The sequence below is a fragment of the Bombina bombina genome, chromosome 5 (assembly GCF_027579735.1).
Source record: "Bombina bombina isolate aBomBom1 chromosome 5, aBomBom1.pri, whole genome shotgun sequence".
Lineage (NCBI taxonomy): Eukaryota > Metazoa > Chordata > Amphibia > Anura > Bombinatoridae > Bombina > Bombina bombina.
Window position 1 is genome coordinate 634,406,568 of NC_069503.1, and position 21,738 is coordinate 634,428,305.

At 36.3% G+C, this 21,738-nt stretch overlaps 1 protein-coding gene across 1 annotated transcript in view; it reads left to right on the plus strand.

The window, feature by feature from the left end:
• The first annotated feature begins 4,271 nt into the window (after positions 1 to 4,271).
• EPB41L4B (erythrocyte membrane protein band 4.1 like 4B) overlaps positions 4,272 to 21,738 on the plus strand; it is a 433,805-nt gene continuing 416,338 nt past the window's right edge. The window contains exon 1 of the mRNA XM_053714600.1: positions 4,272 to 5,525. Within this exon, the coding sequence (XP_053570575.1) occupies positions 5,211 to 5,525 (315 nt within the window). The 5' untranslated portion in view covers positions 4,272 to 5,210. The remainder of the gene's footprint in view (positions 5,526 to 21,738) is intronic.

The window sequence follows — 21,738 nt, forward strand, 5'->3', positions numbered from 1 at the left end:
ATGTATAAAGCCCCTGTGTACAGCTACAGTTACACATGTATAAAGACCCTGTGTACAGCTACAGTTACACATGTATAAATCCTGTGTGTACGGCTACAGTTACACATGTATAAAGCCCCTGTGTACAGCTACAATTACACATGTATAAATCCTGTGTGTACAGCTACAGTTACACATGTATAAATCCTGTGTACAGCTACAGTTACACATGTATAAATCCTGTGTACAGCTACAGTTACATATGTATAATGCCTGCGTATAAAGCTACAGTTACACATGTATAAAATCCCTGTGTACAGCCACAGTAACACATGTATAAAACCCGTGTGTACAGCTACAGTTACACATGTATAAAGCGCCTGTGTACAGCTACAGTTACACATGTATAAAACCTGTGTACAGCTACAGTTACACATGTATAAAACCTGTGTACAGCTACAGTTACACATGTATAAAACCTGTGTAAAGCTACAGTTACACATGTATAAAGTCTGTGTGTACAGTTACACATGTATAAAACCTGTGTGTACAGCTACACATGTATAAAAAGATGATGAGAAAAAAAGAGAGGCGCACAAATGTGTGTATCAATCAGTATAAAGTCAGCACACACTCCAAAAATTTCGTACACAGGGTACTCACACTTTGGCACAGCACACCAGTGTGCTTGTGGAAGCGGGCTGGCACTCAGCGCTGACCAGCTGGCTCTCTCTGGCTCTTCCCTGGTTTTGACGGCCTTACGATATGATAGACTGTCTGGTAGTGGTATGCTCGTATTCAAACTCCAGGCTCAAGTTATATTAAAACCAACTTAAAACTTTTATTGCACAGGGTTGACAAGCACATAATCAAATTAGTACAGGTTAAAATATTGCTACGCGTTTCTCGGCCCTCCTGGCCGTTTCATCAGGCATCTGGGACCGACCTGGATCTTCAGGACTTTAAGGAATTCATATTAGAAACTGTGAAAAACCACATATGGACATTGAATCAAACACCATTTAATGAGGTTCCCCTTTCCATTCCCAATATTTGTTATTGTATGATTGTTGGGTTATTTAGTTTTGTCTAAGCAGATACTATTGTTGCGAGTTTGGGTTGTTAATATGTATATACAATCTTATATGTGGTGAATATTGAGCGCCCTCTGGTGACCTAAGTCATTAGTTTTTTACAGATGTATAAAACCTGTGTACAGCTACAGTTACACCGGTATAAAGCCTGTGTGTACAGCTACAGTTACACATGTATAAAGCCTGTGTGTACAGCTACAGTTACACATGTATAAAACCCCTGTGTACAGCTACAGTTACACATGTATAAAACCCCTGTGTACAGCTACAGTTACACATGTATAAAGCCTGTGTGTACAGCTACAGTTACACATGTATAATGCCTCTGTGTACAGCTACAGTTGCACATGTATGACACCTGTGTGTACAGCTACAGTTACACATATATAAAACCTGTGTACAGCTGCAGTTACACATGTATAAAACATGTGTGTACAGCTACAGTTACACATGTATAAATCCTGTGTGTACAGCTACAGTTGCACATGTATAAAGCCTGTGTGTACAGCTACAGTTACACATGTATAAAACCTGTGTGTACAGCTGCAGTTACACATGTATAAAGCCTGTGTGTACAGCTACAGTTACACATGTATAAAACCCCTGTGTACAGCTACAGTTACACATGTATAAAGCCTGTGTGTACAGCTACAGTTACACATGTATAAAACCCCTGTGTACAGCTACAGTTACACATGTATAAAACCTGTGTGTACAGCTACAGTTACACATGTATAAAGCCTGTGTGTACAGCTACAGTTACACATGTATAAAACCCCTGTGTACAGCTACAGTTACACATGTATAAAACCTGTGTGTACAGCTACAGTTACACGTGTATAAAGCCTGTGTGTACAGCTACAGTTACACGTGTATAAAGCCTGTGTGTACAGCTGCAGTTACACGTGTATAAACCCTGTGTGTACAGCTACAGTTACACGTGTATAAAGCCCCTGTGTACAGCTACAGTTACACATGTATAAAGCCTGTGTGTACAGCTACAGTTACACATGTATAAAACCTGTGTGTGCAGCTACAGTTACACATGTATAAAGCCCCTGTGTACAGCTACAGTTACACAAGTATAAAACCTGTATACAGCTACAGTTACACATGTATAAAGCCCCTGTATACAGCTAGTTACACAAGTATAAAACCTGTGTACAGCTACAGTTACACATGTATAAAACCTGTGTGTACAGCTACAGTTACACATGTATAAAATCTGTGTGTACAGCTACAGTTACACATGTATAAACCCTGTGTGTACAGCTACAGTTGCACATGTATAAAGCCCCTGTGTACAGCTACAGTTACACGTGTATAATGCCCCTGTGTACAGCTACAGTTACACATGTATAAAGCCCCTGTGTACAGCTACAGTTACACATGTATAATGCCTGTGTGTACAGCTACAGTTACAAATGTATAAAATCTGTGTGTACAGCTACAGTTACACATGTATAAACCCTGTGTGTACAGCTACAGTTACACATGTATAAAGCCCCTGTGTACAGCTACAGTTACACATGTATAAAGCCCCTGTGTACAGCTACAGTTACACAAGTATAAAACCTGTGTGTGCAGCTACTGTTACACATGTATAAAGCCCCTGTGTACAGCTACAGTTACACAAGTATAAAACCTGTGTACAGCTACAGTTACACAAGTATAAAACCTGTGTGTACAGCTACAGTTACACATGTATAAAGCCCCTGTGAACAGCTACAGTTACACAAGTATAAAACCTGTGTACAGCTACAGTTACACAAGTATAAAACCTGTGTACAGCTACAGTTACACGTGTATAAAGCTCCTGTGTACAGCTACAGTTACACAAGTATAAAACCTGTGTACAGCTACAGTTACACAAGTATAAAACCTGTGTACAGCTACAGTTACACAAGCATAAAACCTGTGTGTACAGCTACAGTTACACATGTATAAACCCTGTGTGTACAGCTACAGTTACACATGTATAAAGCCCCTGTGTACAGCTACAGTTACACATGTATAAAGCCCCTGTGTACAGCTACAGTTACACATGTATAAAGCCCCTGTGTACAGCTACAGTTACACAAGTATAAAACCTGTGTGTGCAGCTACTGTTACACATGTATAAAGCCCCTGTGTACAGCTACAGTTACACAAGTATAAAACCTGTGTACAGATACAGTTACACAAGTATAAAACCTGTGTGTACAGCTACAGTTACACATGTATAAAGCCCCTGTGTACAGCTACAGTTACACAAGTATAAAACCTGTGTACAGCTACAGTTACACAAGTATAAAACCTGTGTACAGCTACAGTTACACATGTATAAAGCTCCTGTGTACAGCTACAGTTACACAAGTATAAAACCTGTGTACAGATACAGTTACACAAGTATAAAACCTGTGTACAGCTACAGTTACACAAGGATAAAACCTGTGTGTACAGCTACAGTTACACATGTATAAAGCCTGTGTGTACAGCTACAGTTACACTTGTATAAAGCTCCTGTGTACAGCTACAGTTACACATGTATAAAGTCCCTGTGCACAGCTACAGTTACACATGTATAAAATATGTGTGCACAGCTACAGTTACACATGTATAAAATATGTGTGTACAGTTACACATGTATAAAGCCTGTGTGTACAGCTACAGTTACACATGTATAAAACCTGTGTGTACAGCTACAGTTACACATGTATAAAATATGTGTGCACAGCTACAGTTACACATGTATAAAATATGTGTGTTCAGTTACAGTTACACATGTATAAAGCCCCTGTGTACAGCTACAGTTACACACGTATAAATATAATATAAAATGTATAAAATATGTGGTTGCAGGATTGCTGGTAGCCCTCAATGTAATTATGAAGTAATTTTGAAGTAAAACAAAGCTATATGGCTGAGAAAATAATTTAGAACTCTAAACTCAAATTATGCACCCTTTATTAGTCATTTTATCAACCATATTAACACCTTTATAGTTTTTTTTAAAATAGAGTGCTGATAGGGTTAATACACCTGCTGTTGCCTTGTCAATAGAATAGTTGGGAGATCAGCCAAACTACACTAGAGGGAGGAGACTTTGTAAAAAAGCAAAGAAAACGACACAGAAAAGGAGGAGGGGGAGTAAGGGAGGAGGCAACTAAACAAACCAATGCCTCTGTGTCAGTTCAGTTTGCAAGAAGAGGAGGAAGCTACTTGATCCAACAAGTGCATAACAGAGAGAAGCAGAAACCCTCCATAGAAAGCGAAGGAATAAAAACTACTCACCTGCACTACCAGCAAGCAAGGAATTACAGTACATTTTCTTTGCAGGATCAGAAAGCGAGATAAGGTGAAAAGGAAGCATTGCCCTGCAGCAGATAATTCCTGTTTGTTATTTGCTAATACTTGTGCTGCAAGTGATGATCATACAGCAACCTATGGAATAGTCTCAATAAACAGCAATTAGCATTGTAGTCATCATGTTGGATTTTGCAGCCAGGCGGGGTGACAGAGTTGGTATTCCTGCCTATCCCCAACCCTGCACTTCTCCTCCTCCCTCTCCTGTGTAATAAGAAGAGGCAGTAGCTTTTGACTTGCGGAGAGAGACGAGGACGCCTAAGTGCTCTATGTGCCTGAGCTGTCTGTGTTTCTGACAGTAAAGGATATACAGCAGTAGGCACCAGTACACAGCTCCTATAAGCAAATACCTTATCACATCTGGAGAATAAGGGAAAAAAGGACTTTATTTTTGTTTTTAACTTTAGTCTGAGGATCTGCTTCCTGAAACTACTAGAAAATACAACTTTATCCGCTTGGAAGTGCTCAGTTTCATTATTGTGCTTTTTCCTTAATTTTACACGTTGGAGTATTTTACAATAGGTTCATACTCTTCATGGGATTACTGAAAACCATACACTAAGCAGGAGCTGGGATCTGAGTCTTGGGAATTGTAGCTCTATTGATTAACACTGTGTGACTCTGGCAGAGGCAGTGCTAGTTCTGTTCTCCCTGATCATTTGACACTATATCATATTGCGGTACAGGTAGCTCTTGGGCTTTAGTATATAGAAGCCCTGAGCTTTATTATCCAGGAAGAGGAGGAGAGGGATAAAGAGGGAGGAGGAAAAAGCAGCGAGGAGGTGGTGAAGGATGATGCTTCGGTTCCTACGAAGGACCTTTGGCCGACGGTCGATGCAGAGGCACGGGGCAAGAGCAGCAGCAGTAGCCGGTGCTCGTGGTGTTGGAGCCCGGGGGAGAGATGAGAGGGATGGAGGACCCGTAGTCATGAGGTCAACAGGTGGTGGTGCTGCTGCTGGTGGGCTGTACCACCACCAGCCCATGCTGCCAGTCCAAGTGGTCAGTGGAGGAGCCACAGTTCATATTCCAGCAGCAGGGGACAGCAAATCGGTGCTGACTTGCAGGGTGCTGCTGTTGGATGGAACAGATGTGAGTGTGGACTTGCCGGTAAGTACAATACTCCCTGGGTTCTTGCATGATTTGCTAATGTTTTATAACTAGTGTTTCCCATGGGGTTACCTGCACTTTGATGTTTGTGAGACTATCCACTGACACATCTGTCAGTGTTCTGTAAGCTGTAGAGGGGGGTTATTGCCCCATACCCTGACCTAGGCAACACTACCTGGGGACCACTGCTCTAAGGTTTAAAGGTCAGATAATTCCTGACGTCACTGTTTACCAAGCTCACTTTTGAACTTCACACTCATGTTCATGAGCAATATTGAAGAATGAAGATAGGCTTTGTATAGGATGTACACAATTACCTTTGCACATTGACATATGTATATGTGGAATAGAAGACAATGCAGAATTTCTGTTTGTTTCATCAAATAAAGGAATGCTTGAGATATTTATCAACAGCTACAGAGAATTTAGTACAGAAGCCAAATACAATTAAATGATTGCAATCAGTATAATCTGGAAAACACCTGGCCCCTCATTCCTTTACAAAAATAGAATTTTTGAAAGGTGTTTGTATTTATAATGAACAAAAATGTCTTAAATGTACTGGGATCCCCCCCCCCCTCCTAATGTGTTCCAAATTATCCATTGTACCTGCTGGAGAGTGTTAAATTGTTTACAGTTTGCTCCTTTGCCTTTATTTTGACATTATAAAAAAGTGATGTTGCCTGTTGTATCCTTGCCTATACTGAAAATTTAAATACTTAAAGGGACATTATACACTTAATAAATGCTAGATAGAATGATGCCTTCAAAGATGAGCTTAGTCTGAGAATAAGATGTAGATGTATTTTTTTTTTTTTAAAGTTCCATTATTTGTTTAAATATTGACAAAATAAGTAATGTTTTAGTGTCTATAAAACAATGGGAGCTGCCATGTTGTAACTTAGGTTACCTTCTATGCTGTGGCCAATTAGGGACAGTTATAAATAGGTAACTAGAGTGTCCAGCCAATGGCTGTGTGAAATTGTAACATTCTTCTGCACTTCCATTTTTAAAAGGAGCTAAAAAGCTCACAATTTTAGAATGAAATTACAGGAAAAGGGGGCAAAATAAATAATGAAACTACAGTATATTGTAGTGCGTGTGTTTTTTTTTTTTATTTTTATGTATTCGATTTATCATTTTATATTACCATCTCAAAAGTGTTTAATTTCCCTTTAAGTATTGGTTATAGAACAGCTACACTTTCAATGGGGGTTAGACAGAACGGTACTAAAATGTTCATTTCATTTGTTCTCTTTCAATATTGGTCTTACTGTGTACAGTGAGATAAGGAGAGTTTTGTGTAAGTATACGGATATAAGCTAATGAGGTCTGCTCTCCCTGCAAGGTCAGCCTATTTAATTGGATTTTGGCTTCAATTAACAGGAAACGCTATTTCATATACCAAAATATATGCAATACCAAAATATATGCATATATTTTAAACTCTACAGCTGGTATAACAAGTAAATGTAAAACAAGGGGAAACCAAATTTACAGTAAATTTAAGGCACTTGGATGAAAAAACTGATCTATAACCTGGTATTATATTCACATGACTTTAATTGCCACTATTATAATATTACATTTCAGAATTCAGAGTATCTGTATTATGTAAAGAGAATTACAATAGCAAAGGATGCATCTCCTTGTATAATGTAGGGATTATTTTCACAAGATAATGCTGCACATAATATATTTAGCATCATATATTATCTTGCATATATTTGGTGCATCTTTTTTTAGTATGGATTCAAATAAATGGTTAAGGTAACCATGGGTATATATGTTCACTCAGTATATGTAAAGATCTATTTTTGAAGTTTTGTCACTGTGATCACAGATTTTTTTTTTTGTGTGTGGCGAATTTAGAGTATATTACATTGAATGAGTATGTTAGATTTATTATACAAATCTCTTTAATCTCTGCATATATATTATGTATGTATAATTTATGTCTAGGGACTGACTAAAACTTACTTTATGGATTGATTACACCTCTGCATTGATTTCTTAGTAAATATTTCTGTTGTTTGCCTATAGCTTTGCGTTTTTAACCCCTGCAAAGGTGTTAAACACATAATCCAATTTTAACTGTGGAGCTTCAGTGCACTACTGGTCCAGAGGCGAACATCGTTGGTGATTGGTTACGCACATATGCCAGTTGTGATTGGCTCAGCAACAGTGTTCCGTACAAGATACGTGTTTAATCCATTTTTGGGGGTACATACATAGTTATAGGAAGCAATATTGTGACAACAATTTTTTAAAAGCATTAGTTCTATTTCTTCAGTTTTATGTTCCCTAATAGTGTAAATATCCTTGATTGGTCACACCATTTTCTTGAACATAATGTGTTTTAAAATATTTTAGTGACCTTTTTTGTATTACACAGTGTATTTTTTATTTCATAACATTTTCACCTTCCTAACTTTATATTACAGAAATGGAGTCCTTGTCTCATAGGTATAGAGAGAAAATTAAGTTGATGTATGAATTTCAGGTGCATCTAATCACAAATACTGTACACTGTTTAATTGTACATTGAGAGGAACTTTGAACTTAGAATAAACACAAGATAATAGTTTGTATATATAGGATGGTTCCTACTCAGAGTATATCCTCTTTAACCCTATCTCCCTTTTTAGAAATGAGAATTTTTGTCCCATTGAAAAGTTAATCTCAGCTAATTTAATAGGTTTTATGTTTGCACTCACTTTTACATTTGAATTAATTTGTATTGTTGTTAATATATAAATTGTAAAATGGTTGAGCCTTGTGCACATATGGCTTTATTAGCAACAGTTGCTGTTCAAACAATGCATAAGCAAACAGCATATCCAAAGCATGGACACTTCACTGCAGTCTGTGATAGGTTAGAATTAGATGATTATAAAAGGAGTTTGAGTTTACAAGGTCATAGGTAAAGCGCTGCTTTTTTATCTTCCTGCAATTAACGCTCTGTTCAATGAAGTTATTGTGCATTATGGGAGTGGAGTGAACTTTTGCTCTTCATCTACCGTTAGAGCACAGATTTCTGTTTAATTTGATTACACTGATAACATAAATGTTAATGAATAAAATGGAGGAACTGAATACTGCTGCTCCTTTTGCATGTACAGTAGTTTTTATTTAGAGTATAACATTTTTTTTTATTGGGCCAGGTAGAGTTTCAAATATATTAACACCCTAAAGAAATATTTTTGTTACTAGCACCCTACAGTCTACAACAATTCATCCTAATTTTTTAAATTATAATTTTAATAACAAAATATTTGATTCATAGAGGTTGTCATCAGATCTAGAGATGGCAAAATTGCATCAAACTGTTTTACCAAAGCAGCATCTGTAATCTTGAAGTGTCATTTGTAACATCCCAGGGATGTGCAGAATGAGTCTCTGCATTGCACAGCTAGGGAGAATTTTACTGCTGGCAGATAGCAGATTTGTCCTGTCCAAGGTTAACATGCCAGCTATATCTGTGGTTCTAAACCATTCTGAGGTCCTAGCTGGCTGGTTTACTAAACTGATCTTAAAGGGATGTTAAACTATGGTGGATAAAAATCAATGATTTAAAAAATAAATTTTATATATAAAATGTTATTCATCCTGAAATATAGATTCGTTTTTAATGATATAGCAAGGTACTCTAATATTTAAAGGGAAATTAAAGCCACATTTTTTTCTTTCATATTCAAATAGAGTGCCATTTTAAATTACTTTCTAATTTACTTCTATTATCTAATTTGCTATATTCTCTTGATATTCTTTCCTGAAGTGCATATCTAGATAGGCTCAGTAGCTTCTGATTGGTGGCTGCACATAGATGCCTCATGTGATTGGCTAACCTATGTGCATTGCTATTTCTTTAACAAAGGATATCTAAAGAATAAAGCAAATTAGATAATAGAAGTAAATTGGAATGTTGTTTAAAATTGTATTATCTGTCTGAATCATGAAAGAAAATGTTTGGGTTTAATGTCCCTTTAATTCCATTAATCCTTTCACAATATCATGCTCTCCCAGAGATTTCTGTCAGATTATTTTGGGTAACTTTTCTATCTTGAAGATATTATCACATATTATTGGTTTTGTAGTTCTCAAAACTGACTTCGTGTCTGCAGAAATAACATGCTCCTTCTTCACAGAAAAATTGTTGTAAAATAAAGAGAAATAGACCTTAAAGGGATGCAATCTGCTTCATTCTCTTGGTATCATTTGTTGAAGCAGAGCTCTACTGGGGCCTAACTGAACACATTGGGTGAGACCGTGACAAACGGCTAGCTCACAATAGTGCTTTGCTTCAGAACTTACCTATCTATGCGTTTCAACAATAGATACCAAGAGAATGAAGCAAATTTGAGAAGAGAATTAGATTGGAAAATTGTTAAGAATTGCATGTTCTTTCTGAATCCTACCTAAGTAGGCTCAGGAGCAGTAATGCTCTACAGGGAGATAGCTGCTAATTGGTGGCTGCTCCCAGTAGTGCATTGCTGCTCCTTCAACAAATGATACCAAAAGAATGAACACATTTGATAATAGAAGTAAACTGGAAAATTGTTTAAAATTGTATGTATTGCAATTGTATTCTATCTGAACCATAAAATAAGAAAAATTGGGTTTCTGCTCTTTTATTTCTCAAATGTTTATTTTAGAACTTTTTTTGCTGTGAATAAGTCATGCTACTTCTGCAGATACAAATTTAGTTTTGAGAACTACAAAACCAAGAATATGTGATAAATATCTTACAGAAGCATCTGAGAAAGCAGGATATTGTGAATGGCCTAATGGAATTAATGTCCCAAAAAATAAATAAGCATTGTAGCCATGAATACACAGGACAAATAACCATTGGATTATAATGTATCTTTAACTGAAAGCTATCTTTAATCCCCCCCCAAAACACATTTTATTTATAAAAAAAAAAACTGTTGCATTATTACCTTCAGCTGTACTGATCTGCTCGTCTGCACTAAGGACATTGAAGATGGTAGAGAATATACTTCAGTACCTGGGGTCCGCTCAAGTGGTCTGCTAGCAGCATCTCTGTGGTCCATTCTGAACTTTGATGGCTGCAGTTGGTGGAAGATGACAGTGCTGATGAGGTGCCATAGGGCTAGGAATTTACAGGAGGCCTTGTCATATATGCAGTAGGCAGTTCCCCTAGATATAGTATTGGTTGGCAGCCTGGCACAAAGAGTTTTTTTATAACAGTGAGTGGTCTATTACATCTGCACCACCTTTTCTCCAGCCACAATATATGGGACACAATGAAAGTTGAGGAATGGGATGAAAACTGAGGGCAAGAAGCAAAATCAGTCCTGTATATAAGGCATAATACAGCCCCAATAATTGTGGACCATGAGACACCATCATAAAGATGTACTCTGGCATTTTCCACTTTCCAGGTTTTCTAGATTACTTTGGGGTGACCTGTGTGTCTTATTAATTTTACTTGTTCATTTCTCTCTGTTCATCACCCTCTTTCAGTCTCCACTACATAAACAGAATTTTAAGTCTCACTGACCCATGTTGGTCCCTGGATCTGGAGCTGAATTGCACTACACAAATAGTATTTATTTATTTTTTTTACTTGGTTTTTGGTAATCTTCTTCTGCTAACCTGATGCTTTGTGGTCTTCAGAGTAACGTGGCCACATGTATAAAATATCTAATTCTGTGGGAAAAAAAGCAGTTTATATCCTTTTTGTGTTTTTACTATTTCCCTGACCTGCACCTAGAGGCATTGCTATTACTTTTATTGTTAACTTACTGATTTGTATTCATTGTTTGACAAGTAGTACAAGACTTGCCTTGTGTCCTTTCCTTGCCTTTCTTTTTGTACAGTAATTAAAGGCATATTTGTTGTGGTTAGGCCCTTGTTGCTGTGGCTGCTTTCGTGTTTGTTAAATAGTTGCTTGTGCAGATTTATTTGGTGTCATAAATACTGGCTATGTAGATTTGTGTCTATAGCTAATCTATCTAAAGCCTTTTTATGTAAATGGTTTCAGGGAAGCCAATTATTTTGGATTTACTAACTTCTATTCTAGTGGCTGCCTTTCTTTAAGGAAAATTTAAAGTACTTTTTTGTTATCTAAAAATGTTGTGTTTTTTTTAATTTTATTTTTTTATATGGATTATAGTGGTTGATCCATTTATTTTTATATTAATGTTTGTAAAACACTTACTTTTAGGTGTGTGTTTATCTATCTATCTATCTATCTTTTAAATGGACAGTATATACACCACTTTTCATATAACTGCATGTAATAGACCCTAACATAAAGAATAATATGCACAGATACTGATCTAAAAATCCAGAATGAAACCTTTTTAAAAACTTGCTTAAAAGCTCCCTGTTTTGCACTATTGTTGAGGTAAGGTTGGGACAGCCAGTGAAAGGGGCTGAGAAAGCCAGAAAAACAGATGCAATATCTCCTCCCCCCCCCCCCCCCCCCCCGCATATGAAAAGACCCATTACACAAACAGGAGCAAGCAGAAATCTGTAGACTTCAGTATACATTTGATGCTTTGGAGCTTGGTTAAGAGTCTGAAAATAAGCACAATATTATTAACAATAAGCAAAACTATACATTGTTACAAAAACACTCCCAGATGGGCTATATAAATTCATCATCTTAAAAACATTTGTGCGAAGACAAATCTAGTGTACAATGTCTCTTTAACTTGTTTTAAATAGTGCTTTTTGGGGTCGATTTATCAAGCTGCGGCGGACAAGGGCGCACATTCGCCTACTCTGGTGGGCTGAATTCTGCTGCCGGGAATTCAGCATTTCTACACAAGCGCTATTTTGCACTCGCGTTCAATCCCGCCCCCTGCCCGCACACAACCAATCACGCGCGGGCAGGAGCTGTCAATGTCCCTGGTCAGACGAGACCAGGGAGATTGAAATTCGCCAACTAAGAGGTGGCGAAAGGTTAGGAAAGCAGCGCTGCTTGTTAAATACGGACTGCAGGTTCTCTTGTGAGAACCTCCAGTTGTAAGGGGTGTGAAGTCTGCTGAAGGCTTTCATTAATCAACCCCTTTTATATGCATGGTATATTTGTTTGAAGGGACAATCTACTTGTTTGTTTTTTATTGTTTAAAAAAAAATAGAAAATGCGTTTACTAGCTATTCCCCCAGCTTTGCACAACCAACATTGTTTATATTAATATACTTTATAACCTCTAAATCTCTGCCTATTTCTAAGCGCATGCAGGCCACCTGGTATCACAGTGCATTTTATTAGCTTTTCACAGCCAGGTAGTGCTACTTCATGTGTGCCATATAGATAACATTGCTCACTCCTGTGGAGTTGTGCAGGAACCAGGACTGATTGGCTAAAAGTCAAGTTTGTAAAAAGCACTGAGATAGAAGGTAATCACAGAGGTAAAAAAGTATATTAATATAACTGTGATGGTAATGTAAAACTGGGCAATGGGTAATAAAGGGATTATCTATCGTTTTAAAACATAAACATTTTCAAGTAGACTGTTCATTTAATGTCTATTTAAATGTGAACATCTTTAGTGGTATTTTGTTTAAATTCTAGATTGTTATAACTTAAAGGGACATAAAATCCCCCAAAAATATTTCTTGATACAGACAGGGCATGTAATTTGAAGCAACTTTCCAATTTCTTCTATTTTCAATTATGCTTCATTCTCTTGATTTCCTTTATTGAAGATGCAGCAACTAGCTGAACACATCAGTAAACCAATGACTAAGCATATATGTGCAACCACCAATCAGCAGCTAGCTCCCAGCTCCTGAGCCTACCTAGGTATCATTTTAAACAAAGGATACAAAAAGAACAAAGCAAATTAGATATTTTAAATTTGTATGCTGTATCTGAATCATGAAAGAAAATGTTTGGGCTTCATGTGCCTTTTACGTAACAACCTTTTTTTTTTTTTTTTTTTTTAATAAACTTTTTTTTTATTGTCACTAAGATTAGAATCAATCAAGAAACACAGTCTATATACATACCAAGGGCAAATCATTGGAAGTTTTACATGAAAGGGTAGTGGAGGATCTTAAAGATCTCTCAACAGATACTTGTATTCAACTCTCTAATTTGACTCAGGAGAGAGGGAAGCAATGTCCAGACTACAGAATAATCCCAATATTGTGGTAAAACATTCAGACAAGGGAGGCACCATGGTCATGATGGATAGACAATTCTATATAGATGAGGCCCTTAGACAGCTTGGGGATATAGACACCTATTACCCCCTAAATAGGGATTCAACTGAGAATTACAAAATTCAGCTCAAACACCTTGTGGATGATGGTGTAGAAATATATAGTATAATTGATCAGAAGACAATTAAATATCTGCTGGTCGATAATCCCATTATACCAATTTTCACCACCTTCCTAAGGTGCATAAGGCTCTAGAGAATGTCAAAAGGGAGACCTATAGTTGCGGGTATAGGTTCTCTCATTGAACCCCTCTCAAATTGGGTGGATCAATTTCTTCAGCCCTTTGTGATTAAATCTTCCCAGCTATCTCAGTGATACCACGCATACCCTATCCAAATTGGAATGTACTCTATGGGAAGAGGGATACAGTTGGATGACAGTTGATGCCATCTAATTGTATTCCTCAATCCCACACAATTTTGGTCTGGAGGCAGTGGCATTTTTCTTGGTTTTATATATGAATTTGTCCTTGGAAGTATGGGATTTTCTGATTAGTTATCAGGTTTTTACTAAAGCACAATTTTTTTTTCCATGTTCTCTGGTAAATTTTATCTCCAGAGACGTGGAACCGCTATGGGGGTGAAGTTTGCCCCCCCCCCTACACCAACCTATTTGTGAGGTGTTGGGAGCGGTTTCACGGCTATGGATCTGCTAATCAATATGTGTCTGACATAACTTAGTGTGTGAGGTACATTGATGATATCCTGATAATTTGGACATTAAGCAGTGATATGGCCTGAGATTTTGTAGATTATCTTAAAGGGACACTGAACCCAAATTTTTTCTTTCATTATTCAGATAGAGCATGACATTTTAATCAACTTTCTAATTTACTCCTATTATCCATTTTTCTTCCTTCTCTTGCTATCTTTATTTTTAAAAGTAGGAATGTGAATCTTAGCAGCCAGCCCATTTTAGGTTTAGCACCATGGATAGCACTTGCTTATTGGAGGCTTACATTTACCCACCAATAAGCAAGCATAACCCAGGTTCTCAATTAAAAATGGGCCAGCTCCTATCCATCACATCCTTGCTTTTTAAATAAAGATAGCAAGAGAACGAAGAAAAATTGATAATAGGAGTAAATTAGAAAGTTGCTAAAAATTGCATGCTCTTAACTGAATCATGAAAGAAAAAAAATTGGGTTTAGTGTCCCTTTTTAAAGAGACATAATACTCATATGCTAAATCACTTGAGAGCTGACATTAAAATATCACCTGAACATCTCTACGTAAAATGGAAGATATTTTGCCTCAAAATTTCCTTAGCTCACCAGAGTAGGACTGACATTTTACATTTGAGTGGCATAATACTGAGATTAATTTCTTAGATATTATCCTGGAAGGGGATATTGTAATCAAATGCATTCAAGTCTTTACAGGAAGCCCATTGCGGGCAATGCCCTTTTGCATGCCCGTAGTAGCCATCCAAAGCAATTTGCCTATTCTCATGGGGGACAAACAACTCAGGGATAGGGTACGACAGGGCTGTAGGTTTGTGTACAAGAAGAACTCCTCTTTGGGGAATATTCTGTACCCAAGCCTTTTGAAGGCAGATAGATCAGGCAGTTCCTGGTTGCGATTCAAAGGTACATTTAGGTGCGGCAAAAGGTCCTGTAAGTCTTGTGACCATGTACATGTTACGGATATATTCCATTCCCTTAACCCCCTCAATTCTATGTTACTAGGGGCTGTGTCAACTGTAAGAGTAAATTCATTATCTACCTCATTGAATGTACATTGAGGTCCATGAAGTTAATACAAGTACGTTTAGGTGGCAAGCAATTGAACTAATAGCAAGGCCACCAAGAGGAGGCAACAAGTTTCAAATTCTGTGTCACCAAGAAATATACTGGATCCATAAGCTCAATACCCTGGTTAATATTGGATTAAATTCAGAGTTCGATATTATAAATAACTGGCACGTATTATCCTACCTGTTCTACAATAACCTCTACCATCACTGCAATTATATAGATTATACTTATTTTGCTGTTGATATATACCAGATTCTCAAATGAATATGTAGTGCATACCACTGGCACTGTTTATCCCATAGCACTCATGTATCTATATTTTATAGATCGTTTGAGTGTGTAGGTTATCAATGTTTAACGCATTATGCTGGTGGCAGCACTATTCATCATCACAAGATGTTATGTTATATTACTGCTGCGTTTTTTGTATCTTTTTGTATTTTTTGTATATTGTATATTACATCACATATTTTGTATACATCATATTATGAAACGTCTTATGCACTATACATGCCGAGCATTATGACCACATCAGCCATTTGCTAGTTTGAGCATTGCCGGATTGGGTAACATTATACAGTACTGTAGCTAACTGGTGAAAATACCGCTTATGTTATGCATCTACAAAAGAGTGTATCCCTTAATATGTTCCAGAGCATGTTTGGATATAGATAGAGTCCTATATGTTTACATAAATTAGTGTTTTGAGCGGAGTACTAGATACACCATTTATTTGTCACATTATATTACTATATTTTTGTCCCAGATCATTTCATCCTGTGCTTTCTATATAGGTGCTCTTGAGGAAAACTTTGTTCTCTTCATTCATGTCTGCATATACGGGGTTTATTAGGACGCTTGTTAGCATCAACCAATGAGATTGCTTTTAAACTGTTTTAAGAAGTAACACGTGTGTAAAATTTAGGTCTATGATTACGGTCTATACGACACCCTGTTGCTGTTTCCTTTTTAATGGATTATAAATAAAGTATCATTTTTTTTACTTATGAATAGTCTGGACTGACATTCCTTGGATATTCTTTTTTCTACATTTACTCGGAGTACAGGGACTCCGATCCGCTACACTTTAGCAGTCCAGCTTTCTGGGTCTGTGATTGGAGGATTGCTGTAGCCTCGTTTTGGGATCCTGTGACATAACCATCTCCACTATACGCAGCGTTACAGCTTCTGGAGGAGGATGTCGGCTCTGGAGCCGGGAGAGTGAGTACTCGTACAGGGGCAATAACCGGCCGGATCCAGTGTTTGTTTGCCTTGCTCTCATCTCCCCGAAGCCAGTAAGAGTTTTGAATATCCTTGTGGAAGCACACTGAATACACACTTGTGCATCTACCCAGACTTTCTATGCTGAGTTTGAATGAGTTTGTGAGTGTTACCAGAGTTATGTGTTTGGGATAGGAGAGGTATTTGCCTCAGTTCCCTCCTCGCACCCCACTACTAGTGCTATTTGGTGCTCTCAGAAAGGACTTTGTGTATGTATCTATATGCATGTTTTCAACCCAAGAAGTAAACCACGTATTTGTCTTTTTTTTTTTTTCTTATATTTTAACAAAGATACACTACCTATTATTCTAAGGTTAATCTATGCTTTGGATACATTATTATGCCTATCATTTGTTTATTGTTTAGCATAGGATTATGGAGCTTGTCAAATACATGAAGGATTTGATATCTACAAAATGGCCTAAAATGCCCTTCTGGCTCTCATATTTTGTTTGGATAGAGATGCAGGGTCACATCCACATCTTCCATCTTCAAATCCTTCTATTGCTTACTGCACCCATTAACCCACACTAGTCATGTTCAGCTAAGGGGTTAGATTGCTACTGTACATGCTGTGGGTAATTAAAAGTATTCATCTCTGTGGTGTGTTCTACAACAGTGATTTTTAACCCCTCGATTGTGTGTGTATTGAGCCATAAAAGGGATATCGATATCAATTTGTTTATGTATGCATAGTCAATATCAGCTGTTAAGCACTGCTATAATAATTGTTCAAAATATATTTGTAGATGCCTTTTAAAATGTATATTCTGTGACCAGACCAGATACAATCGCCTTGAAAAGCCTGTTGAAATTGATGTTGCTGATTTTTTTTTATATTGATGTCAGCTAGTGTTCTAAAGTAAAACTGATATTCCGTCTGTATATAGGGCAAATATACTCAAGGGTTTATAAAATAAACAAAAAACAAGCCTACCTTTGTGTGGGTATATATCTATCTATCTATCTACATACATACACAGGTGGCCCTCGTTTTACAACGGTTCAATTTACACTGTTTTAGAATAACAACCTTTTTTTCCAGTCATGTGACTGCTATTGAAAAGCATTGAGAGGCAGTGCATTTATTAAAATAGCCAGTTGGTGGAGCTGTCCGCTTGTGTTGCAGCAAAGCCAAGCAATCTGAAATTAATCAGTTTAACCAGACCTGAGCTATCGAGCAGATTTCAAAGGAACAAGAACTTCCTATCTATAAATCAGTCCAGATTGGAATGCATAGAAAGAACTGTTTGCAGAAAAATACAAGTGAAGTCTGTGTTGTGTGATTATTTTATTAGGTTTATAATGCTGTTTAGCAAATGTTTTTGTTCATTTAACTTAGTTTAATTATATATTCTGTGTTGTGTGATTATTTTATTAGGTTTATAATGCTGTTTAGCATTTAATGTCTTCATTTCAAAGCTTTAAAAATAATGTATTAGGTGTTACTCATGACAATTTTGAGAGGGGCCTGGAACCTAACTCCTTGACTTCCCATTGACTTACATTATAAAGTTGGTTTCAATTTACAACGGTTTCGATTTACAACCATTTCTTCTGGAACCTAACCCCGGCGTAAACTGAGGGCTACCTGTATATATATATGTGTATGTATATATATATATATATATATATATATATATATATATATATATATATATATATATATATATATATATATATATATAATCTCATACACCGTATATATATAATCTCATACACCGTATATATTGGGACATTTATAAATATTCTATGTGTTTTTTTTACAGTTTAAAAACTTTTAAACTAATCAGATTTTAATGTGATGCCAGCAATGTTGTTGTATGAATAATATGTAACACAATCTGATGTTATCACATGCCTCCAGTACCTCAAGATGACATGATAGCCTAGCAATTAAAGGGATATAAAACCCAATTTTTTGTCTTTCATGATTGAGAGAGAGAGAGCATATAATTTTAAGCAATTTTCTAATTTACTTCTATTATCAATTTTTCTTTGTTCTTATCTGTATCTTTATTTGAAAAGTAGGAATGTAAGCTTAGGAGCCGGCCCATTTTTGGTACAGCACCCTGGGTAGCACTTGTTGAATGGTGGCTAAATGTAGAAATAAAATTGCTTTCATGTCCCTTTTTTAAATATAATTTATTAATTAACCACTTACATACTAAGTCTTTTTTTTTTTTTTTAATTTTACTGACCTTGTTTTTGTGTATTTGTGAAATTGAATGTACCGGTATTTTATATGACTGCTAAAGAGCAAATAGTTTTGTACAATTTAAGGCAAATTCAATTAAAAAAAAAAAAAGTTCTTAATTGTAATTTATTGAAGTATAATTGATACATTTGATGTCATTCCATTTGCAACTGAAAATAACATTCAAGCATCACATTTGTCATAGCAAAATTTAAGATTCAAATATAGAAATGTTTGTGAATCGTTATTTGAATGTTAGAGAAATATAAAACTTATATTTAAAACTGAATAAAATGAAGAGGAAATGTGTGTTGTGTTTTTTATTTATTTAAATATGGCTAAAGGCAATATATACGTGTGTGACAGTTTCTGCCTGGCTTGCTTCATGTAACATAAGATACATTTACCTCAGGCCTTTTTCATCTTCCTCTAAATCACCCTCGCCACAAAACCAGAGCTGTGGCGGCATTAATTCTTGTTTTGGGGATCAATTTGCACCACTGGAGGAAACTTGCTTTTGATTTGAAGCAAGACAGAAATGTTGTCATTTTTACAAACAACTTGAAGGAAGAAAAAAAAAAAAAGAAGCAATCAATTGAATCAAACAATTATTAGAGGGAAATTTAGTATTGGTTTGCAAATAATTGCTAGTTTGTTCTATACAAACATCCAAACAGAATGATTTTTTTTTTTTGTGACACTTCACTGTGTGTGTGTGTGTATGTGTGTGTATATATATATATATATATATATATATATATATATATATATATATATATATATATATATATATTTTATTTAAAACCTTTTTTTTCTGTTTTACTTCTATCTCGATACATATACTGTAGATATAGTGTGTGTGCAACTGTTTCGGGTAGAATAGCGCTCAGAGAACAAGGAAAGGAAAAAAAAAAACCTGCATAGTGTAGTATATTTGCAACATTAATTGATATTAAATGACAAATTCTAAATAATTCTGCTCACCACCCCCACCCAGTTATTTCACAATGCCACCTGGCTGGCAATCTTTTGTGTGGCAAACACTGTAATCACCATAAAATGCTGACAGTGACTAGTCTAAATTTCTTCATAATTATAAGCTTGTTTTTTGCTATTGACCTAGTACTACCCATGTTTTCAGATTAAATATAAGGACAGGACTTGTCAAGGCAAAGGGCGTGTCCATTTATATTTTGGATATCAAAAACATACTGCAAATATAAAAATAGAATATTTTTGATAAGTTGTGAGACCAGGCGTATACATAGAATGTATAATTTAGCTATGTGACAGGTTTATAAATCAAGGCTGAAACAATGGTGCAGCCCGTCCATGTAAATACTGTTTTTAAAATTAATATAGTGCTTGAATTTAAACGAATAGTCTAGTCAAAATTAAACTTTCATGATTCAGGTAATTTTATCCCCTTAATGACCACAATATACCCTGTATGTCACTGGTCGTTAAGGGTTTTTTCAGGACATAAAAGCACAAGTCTAGCAAGAACACGCTATTAATTCCCTCCCTCCAGCAGGCTTTGTGGAATAGAGCAGTCTCAACGCTGGTGGCAAGACCACGCTATAAAACAATCAAGTCCCAAAAAAAGGCCAGCGACATACAGGGTACGTCGCTGGTCCTTAAGGGGTTAAGCAACTTTATACTTTACTCCTATTATCTATTTTGCTTCTCTTGGTATTTTTATTTGAAAAAGCAAAAATATAAGTGTAGGAGCCGGCCCATTTTTAGTTCAGAACCTGGGTAGCACTTTAGAATTGGTGTATAAATGTAGCCACCAATCAGCAAGCGCTACCCAAATGCTGAACCAAAAATGGCCTGGCTCCTATGCTTTATATTTAAGTAAAGATACCTAGAGCACGAAGAAAAATTGACAATAGCAGTAAATTAGAAAGTTGCTAAAATTGCATGCTCTGTCTGAATCATGAAAGTTTCATTTTGACTCCACTATTCCTTTAATGTTCAGTTAACTTTATTATTTCAGAAAAAGGCGAGAGCCCTTGTATGTGGCTCCAAGGAATAAAAACTGGACACCATTGGTATAATATTTTGATGCTCCTTTTATTAATACGAGACTTAGGGAACACATTTTACACATTATTAAAGGCTCAGTATAATGAACATAAACCAGCATTTCTCTTTATTGCCTAGCAAAATGCAATTTTATTTTTTACTCTTTATTTTTCTGCTGTGCGTCTTCTAAAGCAGTGCTTCTGAACCCGCGGCCCTCAAGTACCCCCAACAGACCAGGTTTTCATGATAGCTGAACTAGAGCATAGGTGAAATAATCAGCTGATCAGTAACCATGGTAACTAACCTGCTCTCACCCATTAGCTGATTAATTCACCTGTGCTCTAGTTCAGCTATAATAAAAATCTGGCCTGTTAGGGGTAATTGAGGACCGCAGTTAGGAAACACTGTTCTAAAACATTGGCAAATCAAGAATCCATTACATTATTTTCTGATTAAAATGGAGGTCCTGAAAGTCTTGCAAACCAGTCACTTTTTGTAATTTTTAAATGTTACAGTTTTATTTAAATGCGGTTAAATAGAAACTATAAAGTTGGTATTTGATTTTTGTGCCTCACTCTGTCAATTTGAGAATTTTAACATTTAAAGTGAAGGTAAACTTTAATGCATGAAAGCCCGGTTTTTAAAAATACTATTAAAAACAGGGGCACTTTCATTCATCATTTAGAAAGCAGCCATTTTGTTTATAAACTTACCTTTTGTTCTTTTCACAGCCAGAGCAGCTTCCC